Below are 16,793 nucleotides of genomic sequence, written 5' to 3'. Positions count from 1 at the left end.
GCCATTGTCCTTTCTAATTATGGGGCAAATATATGTGTTTTCAGCTATGGATATTAAAATAATCGGAATAATGACTATCACTGACATAATAATTGGAGAGCAAGGATTCAGTGCTTCTTCAGATTAAAATCACAGCCATCCATTCTATTCCTGATTTTTCATTGAGAAAATTAAATCTGGGAGGAGTGATACATCTGCCATGTTATGTTAGTTTTACTTTGGTTTCTGTGGATTTAATACAATGGCTTTCATGTCTATGCTCTAATAATAAAGATGGTGCCTTCAATGACAATAAATACAAAACAATAATAAATTTACTTCATTATAACTGATGCCTCAATTTACACCAGCTATCATTAATTCTCCATGGAATCCGAGTATGTGGAAGGACCAAATGTGATATTAGAATTCACTCCAAGGGATTGCACCAATAAGAACAGTAGATGCATAGTAACTTCGCATAGTTGCTTGTTCATAGTACTGGGTACTGTTCCCGGGCTCAAAAGAACTCATCAAGTCTTCATTATGTTGCTTGTGCTAGTGATTCTGTTATTTCTAGAAAGTGGAACAAAAGGTATATCTCTATTTTTTTAACTTGAAAATATGGATTTTCTGTTGCCCAGAGCACTGTAGACCCTGTTGACTTTTGGCCACCTCACTTAGAATTAGAGTAGATGGAAGTGATGCAAAGATTAAACCACTGCAAGAAAGTGATACTCCCTGTAGTAGAGCTTTAGAGCTTTAGTTTAGACAGGCCTCTTCAACCTGTGGTTTTCCAGGTGTTTGGGTCTCCAACTCATAGAAGATTTAGCTAGCTTGTTCAATGGTCAGGAATTCTGGGAGCTGAAGTCCAAAACACCTGGAACTGTTTTTCTTGTACCAAGAAAGCCAATGGACCAAATGTGGGAGGCAGACAGCCAGGACAAAGCAATGCTGGCTGGCAGAACAAGGAAACAAGCAGTGGTAGATGGGGTTGGCAAGCAGAGAAAGAAGGAGAGGTAGCTAACAGCGAGTAAGAAATATTCAAGTTAGGCATGGGTTTTTTTTTTAATGTAGAGGAAGCTGGCCAATTGAGCTGTTAGAATTGTCTGAATTTCAGTGGGAATGAATGTTTTAGCAACCAAACTTGCAAATCACAAAATAGCATTCTGGAATGCAAAATACAGAGTTAAGAGAAAGCAACTGCTAAGAGAAAGTTGTGACTTTCACAATAAAAGGGACTATCACTTCTAAATGTATACTAAACAGTGGTGTGTTGCTTTTGTTCAATCTTATGTTTGTTTGTCTCTGAAAAATAATAAAAAAGGAGGAAGCAGCTGTAATATATCTGTGTAACATAGAATTTGTAGTGGTCCCAGTGAAATGTGCCCTGGGATTAGAGGTAGACTTGTGAGTTCCTCAACCTCCATGAGTTTCTTAGCCTCCATAGTGTTTCCACAGGAGGAAAACTCCAGCACCCTGTTTCAGGAGACAAAGTGTTAGCATTTCCAAAGCATTAATGAGGCCTTGTACAGGGTCCAAGTCTGCTTCTTGTATTAGTGGACAGAAATTGGCCTTTTCACCTTGGAAATCAGCAGAACTAGCCTGTAGGGGCCTGAGTCTATCTTCTCTCTTATTCTGATAATTTAAAGTTGATATTTACAGTGGAAGACCAATGGCATTTAGAAATTTCATTGAAATATCCAATCTATCATCATTTTAAAAGGAAAACTTGGAAAAAGCAAATCTGTCATTGCTTATTATTGAGTTATAGACTGGCATTTGCTTACTTGGATGGATACTTAATATGTGATCTTTACAGTTTAATTGCTGGTGTCAATGTGAATAGGATTACATTTATTATTTAATTAGCCATGTGATTTCAGACTGTACAAACAGCCTTAATGGTTATTGTTTGAAGTTTTATTGGAGCCATACAAAAACAAGGATTCTTGATTTGTTCAATGTACAATATTATATATCCAAAACATATTTTGGAAGATTGTTAGTACTTTGTGTCTTCTACATCTTCTCTGCCGTGTCATTTTGTATCAGCTCTCCTTCTCTGCTTCAGAGACTTTCCAAGGTTAAGGCTAGTATTTTTGATGTTGGTTCTCAGGGTAATGTAGCCATCAGAACCTGTGACGAAACACTGCAGCATTTCTGTACTGTGGCCAAAGGGTGACCCACTGTTCCGAGCAGTTCCCAAAGTGTAACTAAAGACATTCCCTTTTATATGTTATTAGCGATGTCTCTACTCATCAGTTTAGGTGCGGAGAAGGAGGAGGCACTGGTCATTTGATACCAAATTAATCTGCCTTTAAGGCTCAGAGCCAATTTACATGTCACAGAAGGCAAGGAGAGTTCTTCTTGATGTGCAGAGCAGGGATCTCCTACTTCTCTGGACATTGATTGCACCATGAGGGGCTTCTGTAGTCAGAAAAGGACAAATCATTTACCCAACAAAGATAGTGCAAGACAGAGGCTGGATTTCAATCATAAAAAACAAAACCACCCCGCCCCCCCCGACTACCACCCCAAGTGGAACAGATATCCATTTTGATGAAGGAAACCTGCTGATGTTCAGAGGAATGTGTCCTCTCAAACGAGAGGAAACACTACACACACAGTTCCTTAAAACTATGATAATAGGTTACCTCAAAATGTTTAATTAGAAAGGATTGGAGGGAAAGAATGCGGGAATATATGCTAATGCTCAAACTACCCAATAATAGGAGAAACAAAAGTAATGAGGACTTTTAATAAAAGTGGAAGTTAGCCACTTTTCCAAAAAGTGGAGAGTCAGTGACACAGAGGAGCACCATAAGGAATTTACGGCTATGAACAAGGATAGATAAATTGGCTTAAAGGCTTCATAGTGCTTCAGTGTTGGAAGTCATGGTGAAGGGTGCACAGGTTTGAGGAAGAGGTTTTATTTTGTGTGGGATATGGGTTTCGGGTGTGTGTATGATCTGTAAAACGTCGTGTGCTGTTGTTTGAATGTTATGGCAAACTCGTATATTAATAAAAAATTAAATGAGAAAATAGGTTACCTGATTGAATGGCTAATAACACTGGCTGAAATTCCTTATTTTATGCATCTATTAAAGGAATAGGAGCCCCGGTGGCGAAGTGTGTTAAAGCACTGAGCTGCTGAACTTGCAGACCGAAAGGTCCCAGGTTCAAATCCCGGGAGCGGAGTGAGCACCCACTGTTGCTCCAGCTGTTGCTCCAGCTTCTGCCAACCTAGCAGTTCGAAAACATGCCAATGTGAGTAGATCAATAGGTACCACTCCGGCGGGAAGGTAACGGCGCTCCATGCAGTCATGCCGGCCACATGACCTTGGAGGTTCTGAATTTGACCCTGCAAAGTTGAGGACAACCTGCTGTCATATGCTCTTCCCCACCCAAATGCATGGAAGAAAGAGCTCTAATTCTTGAGCCATCTATCTAAAAATGACGTTTCATAACAATAGACAAGGAAGAAAGTATTTATTCACTCAATTAAACGAAATACTGGATTTTTGAAGAGCTCCCCTTCCTAATTTAATCAGAACTGTCAAAATGTGTGTCTCCAAAGAGACAGAACACAAAATAGATAGCTCTATCAGTATAAGGTCAGAGTCTGGGCTGTCTCCAAGAGTGTCCTGTTACTCTGTTTGACCTAGCAGTATAAAACCAAACTCCATCATCCTAGGAGGAATGTCTCATACAGTATTTTCCTGAGATATACCTGCTATGTATCTGTAGTACTGTGTATTCACATAGTTCAAGCAAACTTAGTGAAAAGGAAACAAAGTTTACTTCTTGCATGTTTGGAATTATAACTATTGTCCAGTGCAAGGATATACACGCTGTTTTCAATCCAGGCTTTGAAGCTAAGTGCCAAACTAAATGATAGTTTAAAGATCTAATTAGCCATCCTACAGTAAATATAGAGGACATGAACCAGACTGGGACCCTACCATAGGAGTAGGTGGAATTTTTTTTGCCTCTCACGATCCCAATTCAGGAGGCATATATGCAACTTTTATTACCAAAATTATGTGTAGAAAGCATATTACTTTTTGTCAATAAAAATAGCAGACTGTGGTTCTTCATTATGGAGAGGGGTCAACATAGAGACACAGGTTTAACCTTTCATGTCCACTTAATGTCTTATTTTAAATTGTTACTTCAGAGTAAGAGAAATATCAGCATGTAATTGCTAAGAATGTCTTTACAGTATCATTAGTTTGCCCTTAAGACATTATGAAACTAACTTGACTATCTTGCAAGGAACAAATGGGTCCTGATGACTGATATTTGGGTCTGTCTTGCTCCCTTCTAATTTTTTGAATTTTACTTTTACTATTGGTGAAGATTTAAAAGTCATAAGAAGGAACAGAAAATATTGCATGTCACTGCTGTATGAATAACTGCTGACTCTTGAACAATGTTGGTGTTGTATGCAGTTGACAACAAACTCAGATGTTATAAGGGATCGGAACAGTAGTTCAGATACTGTCAGCCCTGCACATTCACTGTGATTAGGGGCACAAGATCCCAATGAAAGTGAAAAAAATGAATTAAAATATGTTTTTTAACATGAGAGAAACTTTTCCAGGAATCTCTAGGTCCTCTAATGAGAGTCTGTGGTAAGCTTCTGTATGATTCTTCACAATTCTCTGACTTTAACAAAAGTAAGTGGAAGTTACACTGGAGAATCTATAGTTTGCTAAGGTAAAGGTTTCCCTTGACGTCTGGGGGTTGGTACTCATCTCCATTTCTAAGCCGAAGAGCCTGCATTGTCCATAGACATCTCCAGGTCATGTGGCCGGTATGACTGCATGGAGCGCCATTACCTTCCCGCTGGAGCGGTATCTATTAGTCTACTCACATTTGCATGTTTTCGAACTGCTAGGTTGGCAGGAGCTGGGGCTAACAGCAGGCGCTCATTCCGCTCCCGGGATTTGAACCTGGCACCTTTCGGTCTGCAAGTTCAGCAGCTCAGCGCTTTAACACACTGTGCTACCAGTTTGCTAGGTAGATCTACCTAGTTTGCTAGGTAGATCATATTAATCAAATCCACAAATAATCAAATCCACAGAAGTTAAACCTGCAAATATGGAGGGCCAATTGTAGAATGAAAATGAAGGTAACTTTCTAATCAATGGAAAAATATTGACACCATATTTTTCTGGCAAGATTTCAAATATTTATGGTTTGAGGTTTTGTTTCACAACATTGATCTGCTCAGGTTGAACACAAGCAAAAGAAAGCTTTAGCCTAGCAGGAACTGAGTTCTACTACTGAGAACTACTGAGTTCTATGCTTCTACTCTCATGATTATTCAATCTATTCCATTGCTAGCTGATGTATCCCAAAGAAGGATCAACAACAAGTTAATGGACCTTTTCTGTAAGTGTAGAAAGAGTGAGGCATCAGAAAAGTGAGGTGTCAAATGACAATACTGTACATTTATGAGATCTGTCTTCTAAAGGGTTTTTCCAGTGCAAAATAATATGCCAGAGTTTACTGAAAGGTACATGAATGACCAGCATCACTGACTTCCATGCCTTTTCATAAGCAGCAAGTGTTATCAGCTGTCATAAAATTGATGATCCTTGAATATATTCCACTGAAATTATCTGAAACTGTGATAATTTTTACCAGGGGTCCTCAAACTTTTTAAGCCGAGGGCCGGTCCACAATCCTTCAGACTGTTGAGGGGCCGGATTATCATTTCAAAAAAAAAAAAAAAAACAAATTCTGATGCACACTGCACATGTCTTATTTGTAGTGCAAAAGCAACAACAACAACAACAACAATAAAAGAACAATACAATATTTAAAAATAAAAATAATTTTAACCAACATACATTTATCAGGATTTCAATGGGAAGTGTGCTTCTGCTTCTGGCCAATGAGATAGTCAAGTTAATTAGGGTTGTTGTTGTTGTTGTTGTTGTTGTTGTTGTTGTGTGCCTTCAAGTCATTTCAGACTTTGGGCGAGCCTAAGTCTAAAATGTATTTATTTATTATTTATTTACTGCATTTATTTACTACATTTGTATCACACCCTTCTCACCCCAAAGGGGACTCAGAGTGGCTTACAAATTATATATACATACAATATATTATATTATTAGCATAGCACAATATTAGCATTATATATTACTTTATTTAACTATACCACTATACTATATTATTAGTAATATTATATGTAATATAGAATATATAATTAATATTATTATATGGTATTATTATTAGTGTTATATTGTATTACATTATAATATTATTATCAATATTATATGTATATACAATATATTATATTATAAAACTGAGGGCAGGGGCCAGGTAAATGACCTCGGAGGGCCGCATCCGGCCCCCGGGCCTTAGTTTGGGGACCCCTGATTTTTACTAACCAGGTTAATTTAACAAATCCATAACATGGGGTCAAATCATCCTTCATATAAAGAAATGTTGCTAACTGGTGTTGGGTTTTTAATTCTGAAATCTCTGGGGTTCTTAGCATCCAGTTGCATTCTATTAGTTGCCCCCTTTTTTAGTGGCATGAGATCAGCTAACCAGCGGATGGCAATGAGGAGATTATATATTTCATCTACTTTCTCAGCCTGCTTGAGATTTCAGAGTGGTTCAGTTATTTAGATGACATTCTGAACGAATAATTCTAAATGTTGTTCTTCAGTAGCCTGAAGTAACATCTTCGATCACTACATTACAGCTATTCCTAGGCATAACTAGAGATGTTGTAGTTACAAATAGGAGGATGGGGACTACAAGGTTTCTACCCTGTTTCCCCGAAAATAAGACAGTGTCTTATATTAATTTTTGCTCCCAAAGATGCACTAGGTCTTATTTTCAGGGGATGTCTTATTTTTCCACAAAGAAGAATTCACATTTATGGTTGAATTTTTAAAAAAATGAAAATTTATTATCTACTGTACAGTAGTTGTCATCACAAACCAGCATAACCAAACTGTGAATCCTTTCAAGAATTTCTATATTATATTTTATTGGCATACTGTTTTTAAATTACTCTTTTGATTTTCTGTTCATATGTAAATTTATGTTGCTGTTGGGCTTGTCCCTGTGCAAGCTGCCCTGAGTCCCTTCTGGGAGATGGACTTGGGATACAAGAATAAAGTTATTATAATATTATTATTATTTCTTGTTACTACCTTTATGTCCATGTACAACAATCCATGGTACAGTAGAGTCTCACTTATCCAACACTCACTTATCCAACGTTCTGGATTATCCAATGCATTTTTGTAGTTAATGTTTTCAATATAATGTGATATTTTGGTGCTAATTTTGTAAATACAGTAATTACAACATAACATTACTGGTTATTGAACTACTTTTTCTGTCAAATTTGTTGTATAACATGATGTTTTGGTGCTTAATTTGTAAAATCATAACCTAATTTGATGTTTAATAGGCTTTTTCTTAATCTCTCCTTATTATCCAACTTATTCGCTTATCCAGCGTTCTGCCGGCCCATTTATGTTGGATAAGTGAGACTCTACTGTATGTACATTTACCGATCCTGCATGCTTCCAAACAAAAACTTTGCTAGGTCTTACTTTCGGGGGAGGCCTTATATTTAGCAATTCAGCAAAACCTCTACTAGGTCTTATTTTTTGGGGATGTCTTATTTTCAGGGAAACAGGGTAACTCTTGAGAATACCTCTTTCTGCTAGTGCTATAATAAATGTAAGATATCGCAATCCTCTTTTTTGTTTGTTTGTTTGTTTGTTTTCTGCAACAGGCAGATGTAGCTACACTTCTGAAAGTTTTAAGAAACACTTTTCTCACATCACATTGTATCCTCAGAGTTAGCAGAAATCCATAGGCAGAGTGTTTCTGGAGTTTCAAGAGGAGATTCCAAATCTTTACCCTTTAGCTGGTGCTAGAAATATATGTTGCAATTAGGTATGTGGAACAGGAGCTCTCCAGAGTAAGACTTATCACCCTTTCTTTGCTCTCTGGTTTCAAGGAGAACAACCTTATGACCTTTCTGCAGATTTATGCCAAATTATGTATGTGTTCTCCCAGTCTATCACAGTCTGCATCTCATTGACAGGTACGCTTCCCAGATTTAGAGACTGACACAGGAGGTTCTGCTTAATCCTGTTCCCTCTGCTGGTAATACAGGTTGAGTTTTCCTTATCTGATATGCTTGGGAGCAAGAGAGATCATTGTTAGCTGCCTTGAGTCCCCACAGGTAGAAAGGTAGGATCATCACCATCATCTTGGGGCTTTTGGAATAAAGGTATTTACATATACAGTACATACAAAATGAAATATCTTGGAGATGGGACCCAAGTCTAAAGACAAAATTCATTTATATTTTAAATGCACCTTCTAGACATACCTTGGAGGTAATTTTATACACAGTATTTTAAATAATTTTGTGCATTAAGCAAATATTGTGCACATTGAACTATCGGAAAGCAAAGGTGTCATTTTCGCAGCCACCCATGTGGACAGATTCAAAAGGTGGATTACCAAATCCACTCAACCTGGAAGGTAGCCAACAGCCCTGAATTAGGCCCTGAGGAATGGCCAAGCGATTCAAAGGGAACAACCAAGGGGCTTCCTTTGCTGCCTGAGCAATTTGCTCACTCTGGCACACTCTTCAATTTGCCACTAAACTGGAAAAAATAGGTGGATTGGAATTTTGGTTTGTACATTTTGTTCAGAATTTCCTTGACTGGCTTTGTGGATCCAGTCATGCAGAATACAAATGCAATGAGCATATCATTTGTGATGATGGTTACAACATATGGGTAGAGAATTTAAAGACCATACTATATCTGTGCTGTAAGATTTTAAGTCTATACTGTAGTTTAGTTGTTTTCAAAATAACTTGAATATATTTTTGCTCTGTTATTTTCTAATATTCTGTAAGCAACCTTAAATGCCAGTATACTGATAAAAAAGCAGAATATAAATTAATGATAATTATGGTGCTTCTTTTGATATGGCCTTTCTCTTCCAGAAAAATGATAGAAGGCCATTCGCTAAAGCTGAGTCCCAAAGCAAAGAGAGCTAAGCAAAGTTTGCTGTCTGAGGACAAAGAAAACACAGCTGTGGACTATATAGTACCTATCTTCTCAGGAAGGTATGTTTGTTTTTTCCAATTTTGTGTTGTTCTGAGAAGACTAGGAGGAGATAAAATATAAAAGATGACAGTGTGTCCCTATAACTTACAATGGCTTTATTGGTCAAATTTACAACAAAGCAAAGTTCCTTGTATCAGTTTTTATATTGCATGGAAACAGAAGAAGTGTGTGTGTGCTACCAGCAATGTGGTCTTGTGTATGCTTATTCAAAAATAAATACAACTATCCACAGTAAATTTAACTTTTCAGTAAATCTGAATAGGATGGGAATCCATGTGACTAGTAGTAAAACAATGGAAAGATATAAAATGATGCATAGATGATATTGCTCTTTAGATGTTTACAACATTTGATTATCTGTACATTGTTTCTTTTGATGTGTTAAGCACTCGACAAAAAGGGTTCTTTGTGCTTTTCCTGCATGGCAAGAGGTTGGACTTGATGGTCCATGTGGTCTCTTCCAGTTCCTATGATTCGATGTTCCCTGGAGGTTTGCTCTGATATAGAAGGGAGTTAGCATATTATATGCTGGCTAATTGTGTGTCTCAGGAAAATCTTCTGTCTGAAAGAATGCCAAAGCTTTTCCAAATGAATTCTAGTTTAAATATGAAGAAGCATAGCATGGATGAGTATGAGCTTTGATGTTGTCCATCTGCAGTTAGCACCTGGATATATCATGGTCAAATGTATATTTTCCAAATTTGTGTGTGTGTGTGGACTTCTGTTATTGCAAGAATCTTCAGGAATGTCTGTTGGAATGCTAGAAAGCTGAGGCTTGTATATCTGAAATTGAAAATAGTCTTGTGCTCTGGTAGAATCCATCTATTGGTTTGCCTACATGCTAAAGTCACAATAAAGCTTGAGTTAATACGATACTTGAACAGCAATGACGTTGCTTGGAAAGAGATATTTCCATTGGGACTGGTAGCTAAAACTTCTGGGAAGGTCAGTGTACAAATAGTTCCCTCAAAGTATTTTAAATATTTTGTTCTGCTTCCAAAAATACACCTGGGGGATATTAATTGAGAATATTCTGAGAATCAGTTCATGCTGATTTTGTTAAATTTTACGTTTTATTGATTAGCCCATTGGCCGTATCAAAACACTTGACAAACACATTGAACACATATACATACAGCATACAACAACCCACAGTACAACAAAAGTTAAAATAAATGAGTCGCCCAGTGGAATTGCTCCAGGTTGTGAGAAACCTATTGGAATGTGTGATGGCGCGAGTGGCGCCATCTATATGTTGAACTATAAGTTGCAAGATTTGAATTGTTGTATCATGCCTGATTTTGCCCTTACCCTGTAAATGTAGTTGGATTGGTTATTTATATCTGTCAATCAATGTTGTTTGTACCTGTTATATTGCTCACTCAGCAAAACTGTTTGGCTCCACCTCTTCCTGGAGTAGGACTGTGTTTCCTCCTTTTCATTCCACCAGCAAGCTCTCTATCGGATGGACGTGAGAGAGAGACTTGGCACTAAAAGCCCTTCAAAAGTTACCTCTCAGCACCAATTCTGAGGTTCTTACCCTTGGGACTCACACTTCATGTTCAGGGCCAACCTGAACAACGTTGAGGAGTCTCAAGCGCCTTCACATCAGTCCTTTGGCAACAGAGGAAGACTCTTGTCTTCAGATATAGGTCATTGGACTGAGACTGAGTTTGCTCCGGCATTCACAGCCAGAGAAAGAGGGATCTGGACAAGCTCCACGGACTTAAACAATCAAAGACTGTAATGTATATTTTCTTTTACCCCCTTTGTGAACAATAAACCCAGTTTTTGAGTTAACTACAGTGTTTTGGTCCTTGGGAGTTCCAGTTTCCCTAAAGGAGGGCAAGAAGCAATCCCCTGGGGAAAGATGTCACGCCCATGCCTCTTTCACTAAGAGTTTACAGCCCCAGGCGCGACGGCACAGAATGAATTGTCGGAGATCAGATGTAGAACCCTCAGTTACTATTTGTTATAATTTTACTTGGCACGTTGAGAAGAAAAGCATTTTGCTAAGCAGTAGTACCTGATGCTACAGTAATCTTTGAGTTGAGAAGAGTCCAGTGTTTAAGCTCCTCATGTTTCTTGAGACCAGTTTATGGATAAGATGCATCAATCATTTTGTCCCATATGTGTAAGCTTTACCCTTGCTGTTTTGATGTGGGGGACCTACCAAAGCAGTATTTTAAAGTATTCCATTGTTCTGAGTCTCTTTTTTCAGCTGAAAAACATGATGAGCGTTCAGTCAAAACCTAGGGGCAGTGGAGATCCAGAAGTCTACACTGCTCTCCATGGGTCCACTGCCCATCTGTGATTACCACCCCTGATTTAGATTTACAACACGACCAATAAATATGCTTTTAAAACTTTTTAAATAAAAAATTCATCCCCATACACATTTAAAGCTGAAACTGTAAGATTGTCGTTTTCCATATACCTGCTGAGCACCTCTTATCCGAAATTCTGAAATCCCAAACATTCCCAAATGAATAGTGACATCTTGGTTTTCTAATGGTTCATTGTACACAGATTTTGTTTCATGAACAAAATCATTACAAAATTATTGTCTAAAACGACCTTCGGGATGTATGTATAATATTTATATGAAACATAAATGAATTTTGTTTTTAGACTTGAGTCTCCATCTCCAAGATATCTTATTATGCATGTAAATGCAAATACAAGCACTCCAAAATCTGGAAAAAAAAAACCCAAATCCCCAACACTTCTTGTCCAAAGCATTTCAAATAAGGCTTGGTTTTTTTTTCGTGTCAAGAGTGACTTGAGAAACTGGAAGTCGCTTCTGGTGTGAGAGAATTGGCCGTCTACAAGGACGTTGCCCAGGGGACGCCCGGATGTTTTGATGTTTTTATCATCCTTGTGGGAGGCTTCTCACATGTCCCCACATGGAGCTGGAGCTGATAGAGGGAGCTCATCCGCGCTCTCCCCGGGTGGGATTCGAACCTAACAGCTTTCAGATCAGCAACCCAACCTTCAAGTCACAAGGCTTTAATCCACTATGCCATCGGGGGCTCCAAATAAGGGGTATCCAGCACATAATGAGGAATGATAAAAAACGTTGATATCCTTTTGGTTGGACAAATAGAGTGTTGAAACAACTGATGCACACATATCCTTCTTGTCAAATATGAATGTGAATGTTCTTTAAACTCTAATGCTCTTGTTGTTTTGGCATCCATGTGTTGATGGTTGGTTGAAGAGGCAAAAACAAGTCCTCCTCGTCCTTTGAGAAGAGACTGCTGTAATGAATACTCTCTGTCAGTGTTTCTTAGAGAGCTGACAAGTATATTTGATTCATTGTCATATGTTTCTGTAGCATGTTGTCAAAATATCTATCTTTTGTGTGAGAATGGCTATTCTCTGAAAAATAATAGTCCAGACATACGTTCAGTGTGCAACTTATAAGTCATCTCTAAATTATTTCTGCACAGTTGGCTTTCGTCTTTCTGTTGACAGCCAAGTTACCAAAGAAAAGCAATGCACGGCATTTAAAAAAATCAAAAGACTACCTAAGAGCTGAAATATTTCTTGCTTGCTGTTTTATCTGCAAGCCATCAGACAGAGTAGGGCTCTGACCTGTATGATAGGAGTTCTAAATCTAAATTAGGAGTGAGCTGATGGAATTATCTCAGCTAAATCATCTTCTTTTATGTTTCAGTCCTAACTATATCTTTGCTTGGGAATAAGCCCCAATTGAATTAAGCACTGTAGTGTTAAACTTATGTTTTCTCCAATAAAACAAAGAATATCAGGAAAATATTAGGAGCCCCTGGTGGAGCAATGGGTTAGACCCTTGTGTCAGCAGGACTGCTGATCTGAAGGTTGGGTTGCTGATCTGAAGGTTGCCAGTTCGAATCCGGGGAGAGTGCGGATGGGCTCCCTCTGTCAGCTCCATCTCCATGTGGGGACATGAGAGAAGCCTCCCACAAGGATGGGAAAATATCAAAACAAAAAAAATCCGGGCATTCCCTGGGCAACGTTCTTGCAGATGGCCAATTCTCTCACACCAGAAGTGACTTGCAGTTTCTCAAGTCGCTCCTGACACGAAAAAAGCAAAATATTTTGGAGATAATGATTATAAATATTTGTGCATTATTCTAATGCTAAATAAATTGTTATGGGTATGATTTCTGAATCTATATGAGATACAGAATTGGATGCAGAATGAATACAAAATCACATCTTTTGCATAGTGATTACATGAGTAGAGAGTTTTAGCCAAATTGAGATAGAGGTCCAACCAATATATTACATGTGGTTTACATTGGGAGTAATGGTCCAATAGATAAATAAACTTGATTTATATTAAAAAGTAAGAAAGGTGATCAAATACATAGGCATCAAAATAGAATATGTGACAAACCCTATATTCTGAAATAACCAGCAGGCCTACTAGCCCAAAATGCCTTAGCTAGTTTGAGCTTGTTATCACTTTTGTAATGTAAGCTCAAGTCATTAGAGAAACAGAAGCTATGTAATTCACACCTAAAATATGATTTACTGTTCCATTTGTCAAAATGCATGGCATTTTAGAATGGAGGCTGGGCCTTATTAGTCTCAAATTTCCATAAATAAAGTGAAATAATGTCTTTTTATGATGAGAAGTATCCAGATCAGTGATGGTATTCTCACACGTTTTTTCTTTGCTGAAAGACAGTCTTCCTTGGACTTGAAACCCAAGACTCTACTCAAGCCAGTAATATGTGACTAATTTAAGAGTGAATTTTAAACCCAAACCTGTGCATGTGAATTTTTTCCCTCAGTGATTGCTGTCTTCAAATGCAGTTGTAACTTTCAAGTTGAAAAAAATAAATATAAGCCCCACATTCAGAAATTATAATAAAATCGTTACAACCATGTTTTTCCAATGTGTGATCAATTTTAAAAAATTCTTATGGTTTCAGACAAACCTATGTTAGTGGGATCACAGACACTGAAGAAGAAAGGATTAAGGAAAGTGCTGCATATGTTGCTAGAAGGAATCTTTTGGCCACTGGAGAAGGAATCACTTCAATCCACAAGGAAAAGTCATCTTCTTTAGAAGAAGAAACGTATGAGAAGAAGTCAAGAAAAGTAGCAATCCGAGAGACAGCTGAGCGAATGTCTCTAAAGAAAACGGTACTAAATGGCATTTATCTATGTTATTAATTTATTGTGCCTCTGTTTTGGAAGGAGAGGGGCAATACCAAAATGCCAGTACAGTGAGTCTTGCTTATCCAACCTTCACTTATCCAGCGTTCTGTATTTATCCAATGCAGTAGTTAATGTTCTTGTAGTCAATGTTTTCAATACATTGCTATGTTTTAGTACTAAATTTGTAAATACAGTAATTACTACATAACGTTACCGTATATTGAACTGCTTTTTCTGTCGACTTATTGTAAAACATGATGTTTTGGTGCTTAATTTGTACAATCATAACATAATTTGATGTTTAATAGGCTTTTCCTTAATCCCTCCTTATTATCCAACATTTTCACTTATCCAACGTTCTGCCAGCCATTTATGTTGGATAAGCGAGACTATTGTAGTAGGAAATGGCATTTCCCTGTTTAAGAACACTTTTGTGATTTCAGTGGCAGCAAAAATATTCTTCTCTTGCTTATTGAGATCAGTAGGACATAAAAATGCTTATGTTTGACTGGATAAAGCCCAAAGTTCCTTAAATACATAACAAAATGCTTTCTCTAGAAAATACTGCAATTTAATGGATTTATGGGGCTCCAAGGAAACTTAAAGTCTTACTATTTATCATACAAGCATTCATATTAAAACTGATTATAAATACTGTTCTCCTCTTTACCATCTGTCATTTTGTAAACACTGGCTATATTTGTAGTCATAAAAGTCCTGTGACATTTTTAAAATAACACATTGTTGTGAAGTAACACTTTCTATGCACTAGAACAGACTTAATCCGATGAATGGCTATATCACTGTCATTCTTTGTCATAATTATGTCCAAGCTCAAGGCTAATTTAATATTTTTCCAGTGGCTGAAGTGGGAGAAAAATATAGTGTAGTTTAATTTCAAATTAAGTCTTTTTTCAGTAGGGTAGTTTTGTATAATCTAAAGATGTATGGGATGGAATTCTCCTCCACCCTGTTTTAAATGCTGTCTTTTTATGTGACATGAAATGAGTCCAGACATTCTGATGTGCCCTTTTGATCGTAGCTAAATAGATATAAATCCATTGTGATGCCACTGTCTGCCCAAACTTTTGCATCCATGTAGTCATGTGCCCATATTGCCATGGTAATGTGTAGGATTGGTAAACAGGAGGATCACCTGGATTGCAAAATTACTTTCCATATTAACTTTGTGGGATGTAACCATTCAATGGAGAGCAGTCTCTGCAATGTTGGCACTTAGGAGTACTTTTTGCCTGGGTTGCTCTGTGTTTTCCAGGCTGTATGGCCATGTTCCAGAATGCTCCTGGAACATACATACAAACAAACATATATACATTCAGATTCCTAAGCAGAAGGAATGCTTTTGGAACATGGCCATATGTTCTGGAAAACTCACAGCAACCCAGTGATTCCGGCCACGAAAGCCTTCAACAACACATTGAACAATACTTCTTGACTTTTAAAAAATAATTCTCTTCAGTCTTTATTATGCATTTCAGTGCCTGAAAAAGTAATAACCACACATTCCCTCTTGGGACATCCATGTTCCTATTTTCAAAAGAGTATGTTACGTATATTCAAAATAAACCATAACATTTATAAAATGAAGAAACTGGATCTGAAATACCATTCCTTTTGCTTAGGAATATGTGTGTGTGTGTGTGTGTGTGTGTATCCAGATTAAAAGCAGTCTTTCGTTTGTTTGTTTGTTTGTATGCGTATAAAATTCAAAATGTTCTTAGATTTTCTTTGGGGAAAAATGCAAACTTGTGATTCAGAAGTATGCAGTAATGCCTAACTGCTCATCTTTGAAAACTATCACACATATATTTGTCATGATGAATATACTTTATATATTGTCCCAGACAAAAAAAACCCCAATCTTTTCTGTTACGAAATCCAGATGACAAATTTTAAGATGAAATCTTTGCCTTCCAGTTAAGAGAAACAGAGGATTTCCATAGAAAATTGAATGAAGACAGTCTGCTACATGCTCCTGATTTTATTATCAAGCCTCGTTCACACACTATTTGGGAAAAGCAGAATGTCAAATTTCACTGCACCGTGACTGGCTGGCCAGAACCTCGTCTTACATGGTAGGCCTGTTCCTTTTTTTCAAAATTTTTAAATTGTTGGTTCAGTGTGTGCATTTTTAATTACAGTTAAAATGAAACCAATTGAACCTATTGTGAGAGATATACAAATCATTGTCCTGAAAAATATATCGGTTTATATTGCCCATTATCTTTGGGCAATACTCAGTGAGTTTTGTTCATACATAAATTCTATCACACTGGCAAAATTTTGTGTTTTAGTTCTCATTTTGAACTCAGCACAATTACTTACGTGATATTCTTCAGCTGGCTTTTATTGTCACATTGTGAATAGGGCTTGAATATCATGTATTAGATGTATATCATGAGGTTTTTTTTTTTTAAGGGCTTGTGGATTCATGGGCAAAGGACAACTGGGTGACTTTTTTCAATACATTCCAAGTATGAGAGCTGCAGGGTACATGCAGTCATC

At 37.4% G+C, this 16,793-nt stretch overlaps 1 protein-coding gene across 4 annotated transcripts in view; it reads left to right on the top strand.

Annotated features, from left to right (window-relative positions):
• The window catches only part of myom1 (myomesin 1), an 88,002-nt gene that overhangs the window by 5,838 nt on the left and 65,371 nt on the right, over window positions 1–16,793 (top strand). For all 4 annotated transcript variants that reach the window (XM_008108701.3, XM_008108700.3, XM_062980471.1 and 1 more), the window contains 3 exons: window positions 8,990–9,112; window positions 14,039–14,252; window positions 16,206–16,363. In XM_008108701.3, coding sequence (XP_008106908.2) covers window positions 8,990–9,112; window positions 14,039–14,252; window positions 16,206–16,363 — 495 coding nt within the window. The remainder of the gene's footprint in view (window positions 1–8,989; window positions 9,113–14,038; window positions 14,253–16,205; window positions 16,364–16,793) is intronic.

Source organism: Anolis carolinensis, chromosome 4 (assembly GCF_035594765.1).
Source record: "Anolis carolinensis isolate JA03-04 chromosome 4, rAnoCar3.1.pri, whole genome shotgun sequence".
Lineage (NCBI taxonomy): Eukaryota > Metazoa > Chordata > Lepidosauria > Squamata > Dactyloidae > Anolis > Anolis carolinensis.
The sequence above is the reverse complement of the archived record's forward strand: the minus strand, read 5'-3'. Positions and strand labels throughout refer to the sequence as shown.